At 32.1% G+C, this 16,039-nt stretch overlaps 1 protein-coding gene across 1 annotated transcript; it reads left to right on the plus strand.

The window, feature by feature from the left end:
- The first annotated feature begins 13,046 nt into the window (after positions 1 to 13,046).
- Positions 13,047 to 13,965, plus strand: LOC129947997 (putative uncharacterized protein DDB_G0271606). Its single transcript, XM_056058798.1, has 2 exons — positions 13,047 to 13,517; positions 13,957 to 13,965. The coding sequence occupies exons 1-2, from the start codon at positions 13,047 to 13,049 to the stop codon at positions 13,963 to 13,965; spliced, it is 480 nt and encodes a 159-aa protein (XP_055914773.1).
- Positions 13,966 to 16,039: the final 2,074 nt, after the last annotated feature.

Genomic DNA, 16,039 nt, shown 5'->3' on the forward strand with positions numbered 1-16,039 from the left:
ATTCTGTTGCCATGAGACGAAAATCCTGCTCTAAAGTTAAACTGCTGCTGCTACTTGTGGTAAAAGTTGAACAAGATAATAAATTTAAGTTTTCATTTATGACTTTAGTATAGGGCAAAAAGAGAGAAAGGAGCAAAGAACGTGTGAGTGTGAAAGAGCAAAATGGATGGAAACTATTTTGTAGAATTTGGAAATACCTTCTTAAGTCGTTTCGTTTTGAGGCTCCAGCTTTATTTTGTTGGAAATTGAGATCTGAAATGCTGAAAGGATCTGGTTTGTGTGTCGTTATGATTTAGGTTTAATGATTATTCTGTGTGTATCTTAAGTATGGAGTAGCCTGCTTCAGATTATATAGATGATATGGCATATGTACCGTTGGAGGTACTTTCAAATGTCTGATAAGCTTGTTGTAAATGATAAATCTACTTTTCATTGGTTTTTAATGTTGGTCATTAAAATGTAATTGGGTGGAAATTAAGATATAAGTCCAGCTATAACAGATGTATTATATGAAGTTGTAAAATGAATTCAAGAGCTGAAAAAACAACTGTTGGTTATTAATGTTCTTTAAGACTATAGGTTTGACTTTAATATTAGTTAAATAATAAGTTAGTACCACAGAAAATCTTACCAAAAATTGATAAGAATTTTTCCCAACTGTGCAAGACTCTCCCCAGACTACCTTTAACGATGATTGACTTCCTTTAGAGATAAATATTTATCTGGAATTTCTTGAATGGTCTTGCAAAATGTAAAAAAATTGAAGCATCCTACCTTCTTCGCATGTAATCACTTTTTTTAAGCTCATGTTTATTTTCAACCATATGAAAGAAGGCGTTAATTATATTGGTATTCAAAAATTGAATAAAGTGTGAGATCAAAAATTACAAACTAATTTTTAAACCTTACAGAACCCCGTCAAAACCTCGACTGTAATTGCACTGATTATTTTAAAGCTTATGATTAATTTTCTCATGACATCATCAAATTTAAGCTTAAGGCAATTGGGAATTCACCACATGGATGTCTTCTATTTTCAAATTAAATTCATAAGTTTTTTCTTCAACAATTTCATTGCCAAATCAGAAGTTCCTCAGGGTAGTCAATTAGCACCAATACTCTTTATTTTAGCTATCAATGCTAAGTTTGGAAATTATTAATTACTTTAAATTGAAACGAAAGTTTAAATTAATTACGAAAAATAATTATTATTTCCTAGCCATAAGTATGAAGTCAAACTCTTTGATTTAAGTCTTAACACGCAACATGTAATAATTTGTCTACAGTTTTATTGTTATATTCTTCGTTACTTAACTATTTTAAAAGCTATAGTCTCTTCACTCGGTAGACATGTGCATTCAAGAGGACACAAGCGTCCACAGGTTTTTTTATTTGGTTGTAGCTTTGTTGTTGGAGCTAGACTCTGGCAAAAAGTCTTGAGTTTCAACAGTGTGAGCGAGTGCATCACGACAATCCGCATCAAGGCTAAATTCGCCAACAAAAGCCTAATGAAGACACGAAAAACATATTCTTCGAGCTCTTGGACAAGACTTATGAGCAGTGCCCTGGCTATGACATTAAAATTATCTTAGGAGATTTTAATGCCAAGCTAGAAAGAGAAGACATCTTTGTTGGCTACATTCGGGAGATATAGCCTGCACGACACCACCTCCGACAACAGATTCAGGCTGATCGATTTCGCTGGGGGCGAGACGTTCTGTTAGCTAGTACGCAGTTCACACATCTTAATATCTACAAGGGAAAATTGAAATCAATCAACATTCAACCAGATTGACCATTGCGATCGTCGCACGACAGTTATCCAGTATACAGAATATTCGAACTTTCCGAGGGGCCAACATTGATTCGGACCACTACCTAGTTGTAGCCAAGGTACGTCTAAGGATATCCCGATCCAAGCCAAAAGAAGGAAGTACTGTGAGAAGATTCGACGTTAGACGGCTACAATAGGAAGAGACTGCTATGTCCTTTTCCCAGGAGTCATATGCTGCCTGTATTAAGCATTGAAAACCAGTGGCAACATTGCCTTGCAGACATCAGAGATGACGCGTCGGAAGTACTAGGTTTGTCACGGCCACCACAGCAAAACCCCTGGTTTGACGACGAATGCCAAACAAAGCTAATGGGGCTGACAGCATCGCTGCCGAACTATTCAAAGCAGCAGGCGATGACTTGGTACGGAGCATGCACAAACTCATCTGCAATATATGGTCGGAAGAAAGCATGCCCGATGAGTGGAATCTCAGCATAATGTGCCCGATACATAAGAAAGGAGACCCTCTAAACTGCGCCAACTACAGATGCATCAGTCTCCTTAACATTGCGTATAAGATCCTCTCTGCCGTATTATGTGAACGTCTGAAGCCATTGGGTAACAACCTGAATGGTCCTTATCAGTGTGGCTTCAGATCAGGAAAGTCCACTATCGACCAAATATTCACACTACGGCAGATCTTGGAAAAAACCCACGAGCTTCAAATCGATACCCACCATCTCTTTATCGATTTTAAAGCCGCGTATAACAGCATCTATAGGGAAGAATTCTACAGAGCAATGTCTAGTTTTGGCATCCCTTTCAAACTTATCCGTTTGTGCATAATGACGATGGAGATTGCACGCTGCTCTATTCAGGTCGAAAAAGATCTCATTGATGCGTTTGATGTCAAAAGCAATGCACTTCTTTAACATTGTTTTGGAAAGAAAGCGGTGAATAAGGCAAGACCAAGTATATGCTGTCATCAAAAAAGAACATTGAACAACGACTTCTTGGACAAAACGTCACCATGGACAGCTATAACTTTGAAGTAGTTGAGGACTTTGTCTACCTAAGCACCGCTATAAGCTCAGACAACGACCAGCGAAGGCAATTGAGTAGTAAAGTCCTCTCTCGAACATCTAAAATCACCATCTATAAGACACTCATCAACCCGGTTCTCATTTATGGCGCTGAGGCCTGGACCCTGTCAAAGAAAGATGAGAGCGTCTTAGGACGCTTCGAGAGAAAAATTCTTCGGGTGATTTTTGATAGCGTATGTATAGATGGAGAATGAAGGAGAAGATATAACGACGAACTGTACGGGCTGTAAGTAAGTAAATAAGTATGGTCGAATGAAAAATTAGATTTTAAAAAAGTGCAGCTCACTTGTGGGAAACTGCTGAACTGTTTGTTGAGAATTATAAATGTCAGCAACCATACAAAGGTTTTGATCCATGGAAAAGAAATAATTTAAAGTTGTGCATTTCCGAGGAAGCTCAAGAATGCCAAAATAAGGAATATAAAGCCTACCGCAGGTTTCATTCGAGAAAATGCAGCCCAATTGCGACGAATGAAGATGTAATGCATCAAATATCCTTAGATTCAACAATAACAGGTTAAAGGCCCCAGGCAAAAAAGAAAATACTCCCAATCAGCGCAGACTTTAAAAACCTCATTTTAGCATTATAAAATTACTACTTACTTCATAATTTCTCGACGTTGTCCATAGCTCAAGAACCAGAAGAATTCAAATAAATTTCCTTATACAGATAATAAGAGCAGAAAGATGCAGAAAGGGCTCTTAAGAAAATTGCGTGAGCGGTTTTTTACCATAGCAGTTTGAAAAAAAGTAAAAATTTTGGTTAACCCTAATATCTTAAGAACCAAAAACGCTAGAGACTTGAATTAATTTTATATAATATATTGTTACGCGATACCAAACAAATATATTTTTTGAAAAAAAAAATACAATTTAAGTTTTTAAATAAATAAAAACAAACTTAAAAAAAAAAATGATCACTTCAAAAATTTTACGAATTCAAAATGATTTTATCTCCAAAACAATTTTGTTCAACGAAAAATAAAGTTCAGAAAAATCGAATTAACAGTTTTTTTTATAAAAATAAAAACCTAAAAAAATATTACTCAAAGTTTGTAAAAATTGAATTTCGACTCAAATATCTTTTCAAAAATTTGAGATATTGGCTTTAAACTACTTTCATATATTAAAAACTAATGTCGTCAATATTTAGTAAAATGTTGAGAAAAATCGAATTGTCAGTTTTTTTTACAAATAATAAAAACCTAACAAAAAAAAACAATACTAAAACTTGATAAAAATTTACTTACGACTCAAAAAGCTTTTCAAAACTAAAAATATTGTCTTCAAACTATTTTTATTTCAGAAGAAATATTTTTTGGGGTATTCAGTAATTTTTTTTGTAAAAATCCAACAGTCTGTTTTTTTTTCATAAAAAACATAAAATAATAAATAAAATTAAAAAAATAGTACGCAAATTTGTTAAAATTTGTTATTTTGTTCTTGATATCTCTCAAATTAATTTCGTTCATCCAATTTGTAAACATTTAAGAAATGCTACTAAAATTGGTAACATTTTTTTTGACTAAAAATCTATTTAACAAAACTAAATTTTCAAACTAAACTTTCTCTTTTTTTTGAAAAATATTGTTGGTAATTTTGGATTTTTTAAGAATAATTCAACTGACAACTTTTTTAACCTAACACGAAAACATACAAACTTTTAAGGAAGACAAATAGACAGATGGGATGGGAAATTATCAGTATGGGTTGCATCCCAGACTCTTTTTTAATTTAATAATATTCAAAATAAAAAGTTAAGATTTTATTGAAAAAAACTTTTATCATCAAAGCCCTCAAATTTTATAAAAATGTCAATAACTTTTTTTCTAATAATTTTTTCTTGATAAATCTACGTATAACAAACAAATATGTATTTTTGCATTCACACGTTATTTTGACAGCTCTTGAACATGAGCAGGCAGATACCTATTATGGTATCGGAAATAGTACGATAACTTACGCTTAACTCGCCAAAAAATTGAAAAAAATTAAATACCTACATTGAGAAATTTACCAAATATCTTAGTAAAAATATCTCTGAACAAGTGATTCCAACTGTGCTCATGAAACCTACATATATATGTATGTGTATATGTCATTTATTTAAAAACTAAAATTAATTAAATAATTAAATTTGTAAAATATATAAAAATTTCTCACCAGACTTAGAATTTCTTCATTTTTCACCTTCATTCAATATTTCACTTTTTCATTTAATTACCGAACCCAAAATCTATTAAAATTGAAGTACCCACATATTCTAAAAATAAGTTTATTTAATATTGAAATGAAAATATTCGTGATTTTTATTTAAACGATTTCGAATTCAAATGTAACGTTTTTTCAACCGAAAAACCATACAAAAAATAACTGTCGCACAAACCCGAAACGATGCAAGCGAGAGTATAAACCGAACCACTACCACGACAACGAAGAAGAACCCGACAACGGCATAACTAAAAATGAAACGAAATTAATCTATTTTTTTTATAAAATAAGTCACATTTAAACTACGAGAATTTATAGAAAATTCATGGCAAAATGATCATGAAAAACTAAAAACTAACTTTATAGCAATATTGAGCCCGAACATTAGAAATTTCTTTAAATAATAAATATTTTGTTTATTGTTTCACAAAGCGATCGCGGAACAATTAAACGCGCAAGGTAGACGTACTAAAACTAATTCAATTCACGAGTTTGCTTTGCTACTGAATGCGAGTGGTGACGACGAACGCGATGCGACGGGGAAATGGAATTGCGAAAAAAAGGGAGTGATCTAAATGAAAAGAGGTAGCTGTGTGTGTGTGGGGAATTTAGAAGCTTCCTTGGAATGGTTGTGGGTGGCGGGGTGATTAGGTGTAGATTGTGAAAAAGAAAGAATTAAAAAAGGTAGGAACTAGGTACTCAATTTATCATCTGTTCTGGAGACGACTTGATCTATCATGTTTAAACAAAGTAAAAAGGCATACGAGTATTAGGATAATAAAGAAGGATGAATGTAAGACGAGACAGCGAATATCTATTCACATTGGGTTTAAAGTGAATGCAATGTTGCCAATTTTTATTTAAATATATGAGTACATAGGTTGGTATCTACAGTGATGGAAAAAATAATAGAAACATGTGCCTTCATCAATTTCTATACACAATATTTTTTTAGCAATCAAGTCTTTTGTCGTTAGTCTTTCTATATTTTAATCGTAGGTACCTAATAATGCTCTCAAATGGCAAAATTGTTTGTGGCAACGACTTTTTATTTTTACTTAATGGTAAAAAGTTTGAGGCCGGTGATAATTTCTCCAGGAAAAAATAATAGAAACAAGCTATGTTAACTGTTATTCTAACTTAGTCAGTTTTTAATTCATGCAAATGGGTTTAACGGTTAAAGAGGGCAAAACAATTCATGCTGTTGTCAAGAAAGTCAAGGACTTCGACTACCTAGGCTCCGCTTTAAGCGCAGAAAACGCAGAAAACAACACCAGCGCTGAGATCAAACGCAGAATAACTCTTGCTAACCGCTGTTTCTTTGGACTAAGAAAGCAATTGAGTGGTAAAGTCCTCTCTCAAGGGACCAAAGTGTTACCTTGGGTCGCTCGAGAGAAAATTTCTTCGTGTGATCTACGGTCCCGTATGCTTCGAAGGGGAGTGGAGGAGAAGATGGAACGACGAGCTGTACGGGCTGTACAGCGACGTAGACTTAGCCAGAAGGGTAAAAGTCCAACGACTAATATGGCTGAGTCACACAGAGCGCAATCCATGCCCTAAAAGTGAACAAAACACAGGCCGGATCTATGCGGAAGAGTCATTGAAAATTGGACCAGTCGGATCAGTGCCACCGTAAGAAGCCTTTCAAATAAAAAAATTAATTTTGTTAATTCTATACACTCAGCTTGTTAACTTCCCATAGGAAGTTATTGTAATGGGTCCGATTTGTCAAATTGAAAATTTTGACATTTCTCGACGTTTCAAGGTCCCTAGAGTCGAAATAAAAGATTTTTAGAAAGATGTCTGTGTGTGCGTGTGTACGTACGTTCGCGACGTTTTTTTCGTCCTCCATAGCTCAAGAACCAGAAGAGATATCAACTTCAAATAAATTTTGCTATACAGATAATAAGGCAGAAAGATGCAGAAAGGGCTTTCAACAAAATTGCGTGGGTGGTTTTGGTTATCCCTAAATATCTTACGAACCAAAAACGCTAGAGACTTGAATTAAATTTTATATAATATATTGTAACGTGATATCAAACAGGTATATTTTTTTAAAAAAATCAATATAATGGTTTTTTTATAAATCAATAAAACTGAACAAAAAAAATTTGTCACCTCCAAAATTTTACGACTGGAATATGATTTCATCTCTAAAACAATTTTGTGCAACGAAGAATAATGTTTTTAATGTCTGATACAATTTTGAGAAAAATCTAATTGACAGTTTTTTTTTATAAAAATAAAAATCGAAAAAAAACATTACCCAAAGTTCGTAAAAAGTGAATATCGATACAAATATCTTTTCAAAAACTTGAAATTTAGGCTTCAAACTTATTTTATCTTATAAGAATTATTGTTTTCATAATTTTGAAAAATGTTGAGAAAAATCGAATTGACAGTTTTTTTTACAAAAAATTAAAAACCGAAAAAAAAATTAACAAAGTTGGTAAAAAATGATTTTCGACTCAAATATCTTTTAAAAACTTTGAGATAATAGCTTCTAACTATTTTTTTCTTATAAGAAATATTGTTTTCAACATAAAGACAAATTTTGAAAAATAATCTAATTGACAGTTTTTTTTACAAAAAATAAACATTTAAAAAAAAAATGTATAAAAGTTGGTAAAAATTGATTTTCGACTCAAATATCTCTTCAAAAATTTTAAATATTGGCTTTAAACTAATTTTATCTTATAAGAAATATTGTTTTCAACATTTGGTAAAATTTTTAAAAAATTCGAATTGACAGTTTTTGTACAAAAAATAAAACTCTAAAAAAAACAATAACACAACTTGGTTAAAACTTACTTTCGGCTCAAATAGCTTTTCAAAAATTAAAAATATTGGCTTTAAACTTATTTTATTTCACAGAAAGTATTGTTTTTAATATTCAGTAATTTTTATATAAAAATCCAACAGTCCATTTTTTCATAAAAAATAAAATCTACAAAAAATAGTACGCAAATTTGGTAAAAATTGGTACGAGTACATATAGACAAACTTTTAAGCAAGACAAAGTGACAGACGGGATGGGAAGTTATCAGTGTGGGTCGCATCCCTCTTTTTTAATTCCATTACAACATCTTTCCGCCCTTATCCAAAAACTCTTTAGAAGTCTAAGTGTGCGTGATCGTACCATCGGGAAGCTTTTTTCGTCGTCCATATCTCAAGAAACAGTACAGATATTGACTAAAATAAATTGTGTTATGCAGATAATAACAAAGAAAGATGCAGAAAAGAATCAAAAAAAAAAATAAGTGGGTGGTTTTTCAACCATAGCAATTTAAAAAAAAATAAAATGTTGGTTAACCCAAAATATCTCACGAACTAAAAACGAAGTGACTTCAATCAAGTCTTACATTATGTAATGGGACGTGATACCACATTAATTTTATGTTGAAAAAAATCAATTAACGATTTTAATTTAATTTTATTTTAATTTTACGAACAAAAATAGTTGTATACAATGAAATATAACGTTTTTGACATCTGGTTCAGTTTTGAGAAAAAGCCGAATTAATAGTTTTTTTTTTTGAAAAAGCCTAAAAACACATTCCTAAAACTTGGTAAAAATTGTTTTTCGACTTAAGTTTCTTTCAAAAATTAAAGATATTGGTTTCAAAATGTATACTTTCATATTCTGGAAAGTTTAGTTTAAAACATTCAATTTTGAAAAAATAGAATTGATTTTTTTACAAAAAACATAAAAAAGTACGTAAAATTGGTAAAATTTCATGTTCGATTTTCGATATCTCGTAAATAAATGAAGGTTTTGACTTCAAAATGATTTAATTCTGCGCTAAATTTTGTTGATAACGTAAAATATTGTTCTTAGACAAATCCAATCTGTATCTGCTTTTATAAGAAATAAAAACTTTCAAGAAATGTTTCCATTATTTTTCCATTACATGGAAAATATTGTTGGTAGTTTTAAGTAAATTTTTGTAGGAAAATTCAACGGACAACTTTTTCTATTAAAACAACAAAAAACTGATATGAAATAGTTTTCGACCATCAACGTCGTCTAAGGGGACAGTTATATTATTATAATTCGTTGGCATCATTGAAACCAATCATTGGAAATTTGGCAGGTCGTTTGTAGCGATCATTAAAAATGTTTGTCATTGAACAAGATTTCCTGATTGAAATCCACTTTAAATTTTTTACGTAGGGGCCGGTTATAGCTATCAGTAAAATCCATCAGTAAAATTTTTGTTTTTAGTTTTTGATTATAATCGAAAGAAAACAACATTAATGACGTAAATTTAGTGATTGCTATTAACGCTCATCAGTAAAACATTTCATATTTCTCCTGTTTCAAATTTTACTGATATAACCAGCCCCTTACAGAAATATGTCATTGGAATTGCGTGAAACTGGAACACAAATCAGAGGATCGATTTGTTTCACTTTTAAACATAAAACGGAAAATAGAAAAATACATTTTTATCGAAAAATAAATAGTTATTTCAAAAAAAAATTCTTTGTGTGATTTTCATTTCTAATCCCTTTAAAGCCCCTAGTAAGAAAGTCTAACGAATTTGACACTATATGTCAATATAGAACAATAATAAGTAACTCCCTCTGTATTTCAATCTGCAGACCGAACTATTACCAATTCTTTTATCTTGTATCAATTCCACCTTCAAACCACCCAACCAAATATTTTGACAAAGGGTATCTCTTTCAAAGGTATCGTTGTAGGCAGAAACATGTAGTGTGTATTTAAGATATGTACATTTATAGCTTCCAGTTCTATCAGGTGTATTGGTCATGGTGGTTAACAATTTAGAAAATTGATACACCCAGGTTTCCAGCCAAAAGTTTTTGTATTATGAAACCCCTGTCACCCACTGGCGCTGGTGGTCGCCAGCTCCACAAAGACCGTGTACCCTTTATAAATCAGGTTTTTGCTAAACCAAAAGGATATATATTTTAACGAAATATCCTGGGCCAATGCAAAACTGTATTAAAATGCAACAAAAAAAAAAGAGAGTACACATTCATACATATACATATGTATATATTGCTTTTGTTAAGGATTCGCTTTCTATGTTTTTTAGCATCACGTACCTATTTCAAAAATGCTATAAGCATTCAATTGTAAAATAAATAAAATGAAATTTTTCTGTGTATCCTTGTTTATTTTTTCATATCAATACTTAGTTCGATCTTTTAAAAAGGATTCACTTTATCATCGAAAATGTTTTAGTCAAAAGTCTTTGTGAGTAAAATGGCAAAAATAATAACAAACGACTTTCAATTGTTTTATGTTTTGAAAGAGAGGATTATAAACATGCATACTAAATATACCTCCAAACATAGGTACAGACATTTGGTACTTTGTTTTAAAAGCTGAAAATGGATTTATTTTTCATACCTATCGTTTGAAAAAATGAATCGTAAAAGAGAAAGGATTATTTCAGGTAGTCGTATCGTAACTTTGTATAAAAGCGGTAGACTATCAAACTATTGTGTAAAGTAAAAGAGCTTCAGCTTAGTCCATTTGTCATGCTGATACAAAAATAAAACTCAAACAAATAATATAAATCTAGGATTTCAAAAGAACAGCAATGGAAGGTTTTTTTGTTTTAATCTTGAAAAAGATATAAAGCATTTTTGTGATGATCGAAATGCAGCTCGATTGGTAGAGGTAATGTAAATAAAGTTTTTACAGATAGGTAAAAATGTGCAACTTTTCCAAGATTTGAGATTTTTCTTGACTAACTTTTTAATACAGTCGCCCTATTGAGAAGGCAATTTTTTAGCAGCTGCATATTAGATAATAGAAACTTTCTTTAATTTCAAGTCCCTTATATCGTTCAATCTGAGATAGATACTACTATGTCAGTATTTTATGTCTAAGGAACAGTTGAACCAAAACAGCTGGGTTATCAAAATAAATAATTTCATAGCTATGGAAATATGTCTGAGGTCTGTTCTTTTTCTAAATATTATTAACAATCTGATCCAATAAATGTTATAGTAGATTTGTACCAATAAGTCTGTATGGTTACTTTTGTAGCACGAAGTATAAATCCTGTTAAAAATTTTAAAGGAGTGACAAATTTTCTCAATTTCTTTTCAATTTCTAACCAGCAAAAATCCACAAAACTAGTAATTAAATGAAAGTGACAATGACAGAAATGGCAATTGCTTATTTTGAAAGTTGTTAACCTCCTCAAATTCTGAAATTCTTACAACTGAATATTGCTAGTTTTTCAATGGAGGTAAGTTTTTAGTTTCTGGTGTGTTCTTTTGTTGCAACTTTTATTGAGCTTAAAAACAGGAATTTGTGAAATGTTGTGCGACGTCGTACCACGTTTGAGTAAGCAAACATACCTAATATGACGTCATTACATCGTTCCAAATTTCATCGGTAGCATTCACAAAGCTAGTGGCTACGTAGTCAAAATCAAATTTAAAAAACTATTTGAATGATTTATATTTGTATTTAAATACTGAACGATTTATTTCATTTTGAATTCGTGTGTCTTTACCGAGCAGCTAATTCTGAAACGACAATCCACAACTCCGCTTGGGAGATGAGTTACGTATGTTGAACTTTCAAAGTGAATTATTTGTTTACAAAACAAGCAATTTTTGTTTTGTTTTCTTGGAAAAAAGCAATGCGTTTGAAATTAATAAAAACTCTTCCCAAGAAATTAGTTGATTCCTCCCTTTCGTTTTCAAATATTTGTAAAATAAGAATTAAGGATTGGGTTCACGAATTACGATATGTTATCAAACAGGCACATAATCAATTTTTATTAAATATCTCAACTAAGTAAAGAACAGGTTCAATCTTTCTTTCGCTAATAATTTTGAAATTTAAAGTTGTAAACAATTTTTGTTCACATTGTTAATTTTGGTATTTTGACAGATCAATAATTTCTAACAAAAAGTCGTTCCCTAATTGTTGTAACAAATACCAACAATTTGCAACAATGAATATTTTGTTGACATAACAATAATAGTTAATAATGTCTAGTTTATCTGGATATCTTGCCAAATAAGTGATTTAACTCTTTTGTTAAAAAAAATATAGATTATATTTAGGTGAATTATTAATAATTGTTTACAATAATTTTGTAGATACGCGTTTGCAGTAGAACGTGAATGTGAAGTGTTAGTAGAAATAAAGAAGTACACTAAAGAACTAAAAAAATATTGGTTTATAATGTTGAACGATTTGTTAAAATGTTATTTGGATAATTTTAAGAACTGTTGTTACTATCACTTAACATTTCACTTTTAGAAATATGTCGAGTTTAAGTTTATTCCAAGTGTGAAACAGTTTTTGACAGAGATTAACATGCCGTTGAAAGCACTTTTGGTTTTGGATAATGCTCCATCTCATACTAAAGAAGACGAAATAAACTTTGATGCGAACTTCAGAGTCTTATTCTTACCGCCTAATTGTACAGCAATATTGCAGACGATTGATCAAAATTTAACTCAGAATATAAAGGTAGCATATAGAAAGCAGGGTAGTACCCGTGGCATGATGGTTAGTGCGTTGGACTGTCCCGTGCGGAGTGCACTAAAAATCTGGAAGCTTTTTTTCACAGTCGTGAAATCGTAGATTTTATAGATTGGGAAAAAAGCAAATGGAGAAGGAGAGGAAAGCAGGGGTATCGAAAGATACCTCTGCCAATTCATCAGGTGATGCCAATGTGGTGCCATCAGCGGTACCCAAATTCACCGCAACATCATCAGGCCACCAATCTGATAGTTCCATAACAACAAATGTTAAGAGGAAAAGACTTACGCCTAACCTGGTGGAAAGAAAAAATTCTGCTAAGCGCGGAGCGATGCGATAAGGAGTGCAGCAAAAAAAACAACAAGAGATGACGTCACAAAGCGAGTCGTCAGACGGTGACAGGGTCGCCTAAAAATAAAAATAAAAATAGGTTCTCAAGCCTAGCGCCGCCAGAGCAGCCTAAGGAAAGGGAGATGGAGGTGCCTGAAGCCCCCAACGACAACGAAGCGGAGCTGGCACATGTGCTGCAGGCAAAAAAGCAGCAAATAGATGCCTATGAGGACCAGCTAAAAAAGCTGAAGGAGGAGATGGAGCCCCTTCTCAGTGCACTGAGAAACAAAATTGAAGCGCGCCGACAAAAAGAGGCAGCCGAGAAGGAGGACAAAAAAGCACAACGGCTCCTACAACAACAACAGCATCAACAGGCGAAACAAACAAAGCCAGAAACAAGGCAACAAAAACAACAACCACAGCAGCAACAACCACAGCCAAAGCCTGCTACCAAAATCACTGGAGATGAACAAAAAATGAAGGCTTTACCAGCAGTGACAGGCCCAATGTCTGAGGGCCCATCCACTTCGAGTAAGGCCAAGCAGCAGCAACAACAACAGCTACAAACAAGGCAGCAACAGCAGAAACAGCAACAACAGCCGCAGAAGCAGCATGTATGGTCCACTTCAGAAAAAATAATCAAATACTTACTCCGAAAAAAAAAACATAGAATGAAAATGATTACAGGCCTTTACTAAGTATTTCTTATTTGCGATGTTCGAAATTTCGAAAACACCCTTCTTTCGACCGATCGCAATCCCAACTTTCCTTTTTCCGGCTAATCTTTCTTTTTTATCCAACCATCGTGAAGATCAGATCACTCACTCAAGACCACAAGATATAGTGTAGAGAAAAGTGTTTAAAACATTGACCTAAGATTAAACTAAGGAAAAAAAAAAACAAAACAACTAAAAGGCAGATTTGTATTTAATCATTCAAGCTGCAAGCCAATTTTAAAAGGTAAAAACAAGAAAGTCATAAAAAGTGATATTTCCTAAATTAATACCTATAACTTTAATTTCTAAAATAAAGTTTTTTTTTATTTTTTAATAGGCTGTGTAGTGTGTAATACACATTTACGATATATATTTACAGTCTTATTTAATAGAATTCGCTAAACAGATGAATAGTTATACAGTGAATAAGGATTTATGTAGGCTCTATGTAACGTTGCAAAAATTCCTATTTATAAAAAAATCTGCTATAAATTTTAGTTATACAATGCTTATATCAAAAAAAGTACCAAAAGTACTATAAAATCTGCTAGTTGTCATAACAACAAAAATATAACAAAATAATTCCAATTATTTGTATGATATTCTCTTTCGAAAATCTATATTTTTTTTAGATTCTTCGTTTCTTCGGCTCACGACTCATCACGAGCTAAACTCGAGAGGCATTATTGTTTTTATTTTAATTTCAAAAAGAGAGGAGAGAAATCAAAATGACATTTACGAAATAATAATAACAATAATTTCCTTATGTAGGCTCTATTCAACCTCAAAACGCGTTTAGCTTATTATGGGACTATGCAACCTTGTATAAGTTTTATAAATAGCATTTTTGCGTTTAGAGGCATTATAGAGATAACATAACTTTATGTAGGCTCTATACAGCGTTTTTAAATAAGACTGTTAATATATATTTTACAATACATAAAAGTACTTCTTGGCGAAGAAATTTGCAAAGCTGGTTCAATCAGAACCGCGAAAAAGTGATTAGCGATCTCTGCGTGACTGTACCTACTTGGTGTTCTGTATAGCTTTTGATACCATCGAGCTAGAGCCAAGGTGTGCAGAGATCGTGGCAACTCCATCGGGGGCTCGCACGTGCTCAGGCGATAACTCCCACGAGCCTCGCCAACATCACTCAACATTTCAATTAATAAATTGATTAAGCCATCTGCATATATACACACATATATTTTTCATCGTTGATCGAACACCATCTATACAGTCATCATCATCATCATAATTAAATAATTATCATAACCATATCATTCTAAATCTAAATATCGCTTTACAAAAAAAAAACTTAAACGTCTATTGTACATGCTGACAAATTTCTACAAGTTTATGCATAACACATCTTACATATATGTATATAGATCACATCGGACATCAAAGCTGCTGTGCACATCAACTTTAGAGAGCCGGTAAGTTGTATTTCTTTTAAAATTATTTGTGTTAACGATGTTGAAATTTGATCAGTGAACAAAAAAAAAAGAAAATAAAATTCAAAATAAAAGATAATAAGATATAATATCTTATAGTTAAAATGAGAAATTCATTTTTAGAATTCTCTTAAAGAAAAACCTTGTATAAAGTTTTAAAAGCAATTTGTTTTTGATTGAGAGTGAGAGTGAGAGACAACAAACAATCAATTTAATTTTTTTTATGAAGAGAGTTTTAATTCTTTCCTTTCGCTCAATATAAAGAATGAGAGACTTAATACGAGAAAGTTTAGTTGTTCTCACTCAATCTCCACAAATTAATTGTTTAATTTTTTTTATAGTTATTGCCTGCAATTAACTGAATTTTTTATGAGTCATATTTTTTTAATTTGAATTTATTATATTTTTTAAAATTTTGGATTTTTTTTATTTAATAAAATCTATTTAAAATGAATTATTTTATGATTATTCGTTGATCTTATTCTTATGATGGAATGATTTTCTATTTAGTGCGAATTGAAGTGAATTAGGGATGTTTCATTCTGACGATGTGAAGGTGATTAGGATTAGTTCTTAGGGAACTTCTTAAGCTCAAATTAGGGGTTATCGAGTTAAAAAAAATTTGTGAGTGGCTCAATAACCATGGAGTTTCTTTTAGTAGAAATTGAGGGCGGGTTACACTCCGGAACCCAAATTACACCTAGGGTTACACAAAAATAAAAAAATAAAAATTTGTTCAAATAGATTGCTTGAAAATATATCTGGTATAATCGGCATGATAGATACTGTACGGTAGTCCAGCGGCAAATACAAGTACCCACCCCACCGACGAGCTGGTCAATGGTGAAAGCAAGCATGCCGAGTCGTACATTGTTGCCTGGACAATTTATTTAAATTCTCTTGTTTCGCTTAGGGAATCCTGTGGTTCTGAGGAAGTCATGAGAAACGCAGAACATCGCGAAT

The sequence above is a fragment of the Eupeodes corollae genome, chromosome 1, assembly GCF_945859685.1.
Source record: "Eupeodes corollae chromosome 1, idEupCoro1.1, whole genome shotgun sequence".
In the NCBI taxonomy this organism is placed as follows: Eukaryota; Metazoa; Arthropoda; class Insecta; order Diptera; family Syrphidae; genus Eupeodes; species Eupeodes corollae.

Bases quoted from the DNA above. Each gene is read 5' to 3' on its own strand.
- LOC129947997 (XM_056058798.1), top strand. From the start codon at position 13,047: ATGGAGGTGCCTGAAGCCCCCAACGACAACGAAGCGGAGCTGGCACAT.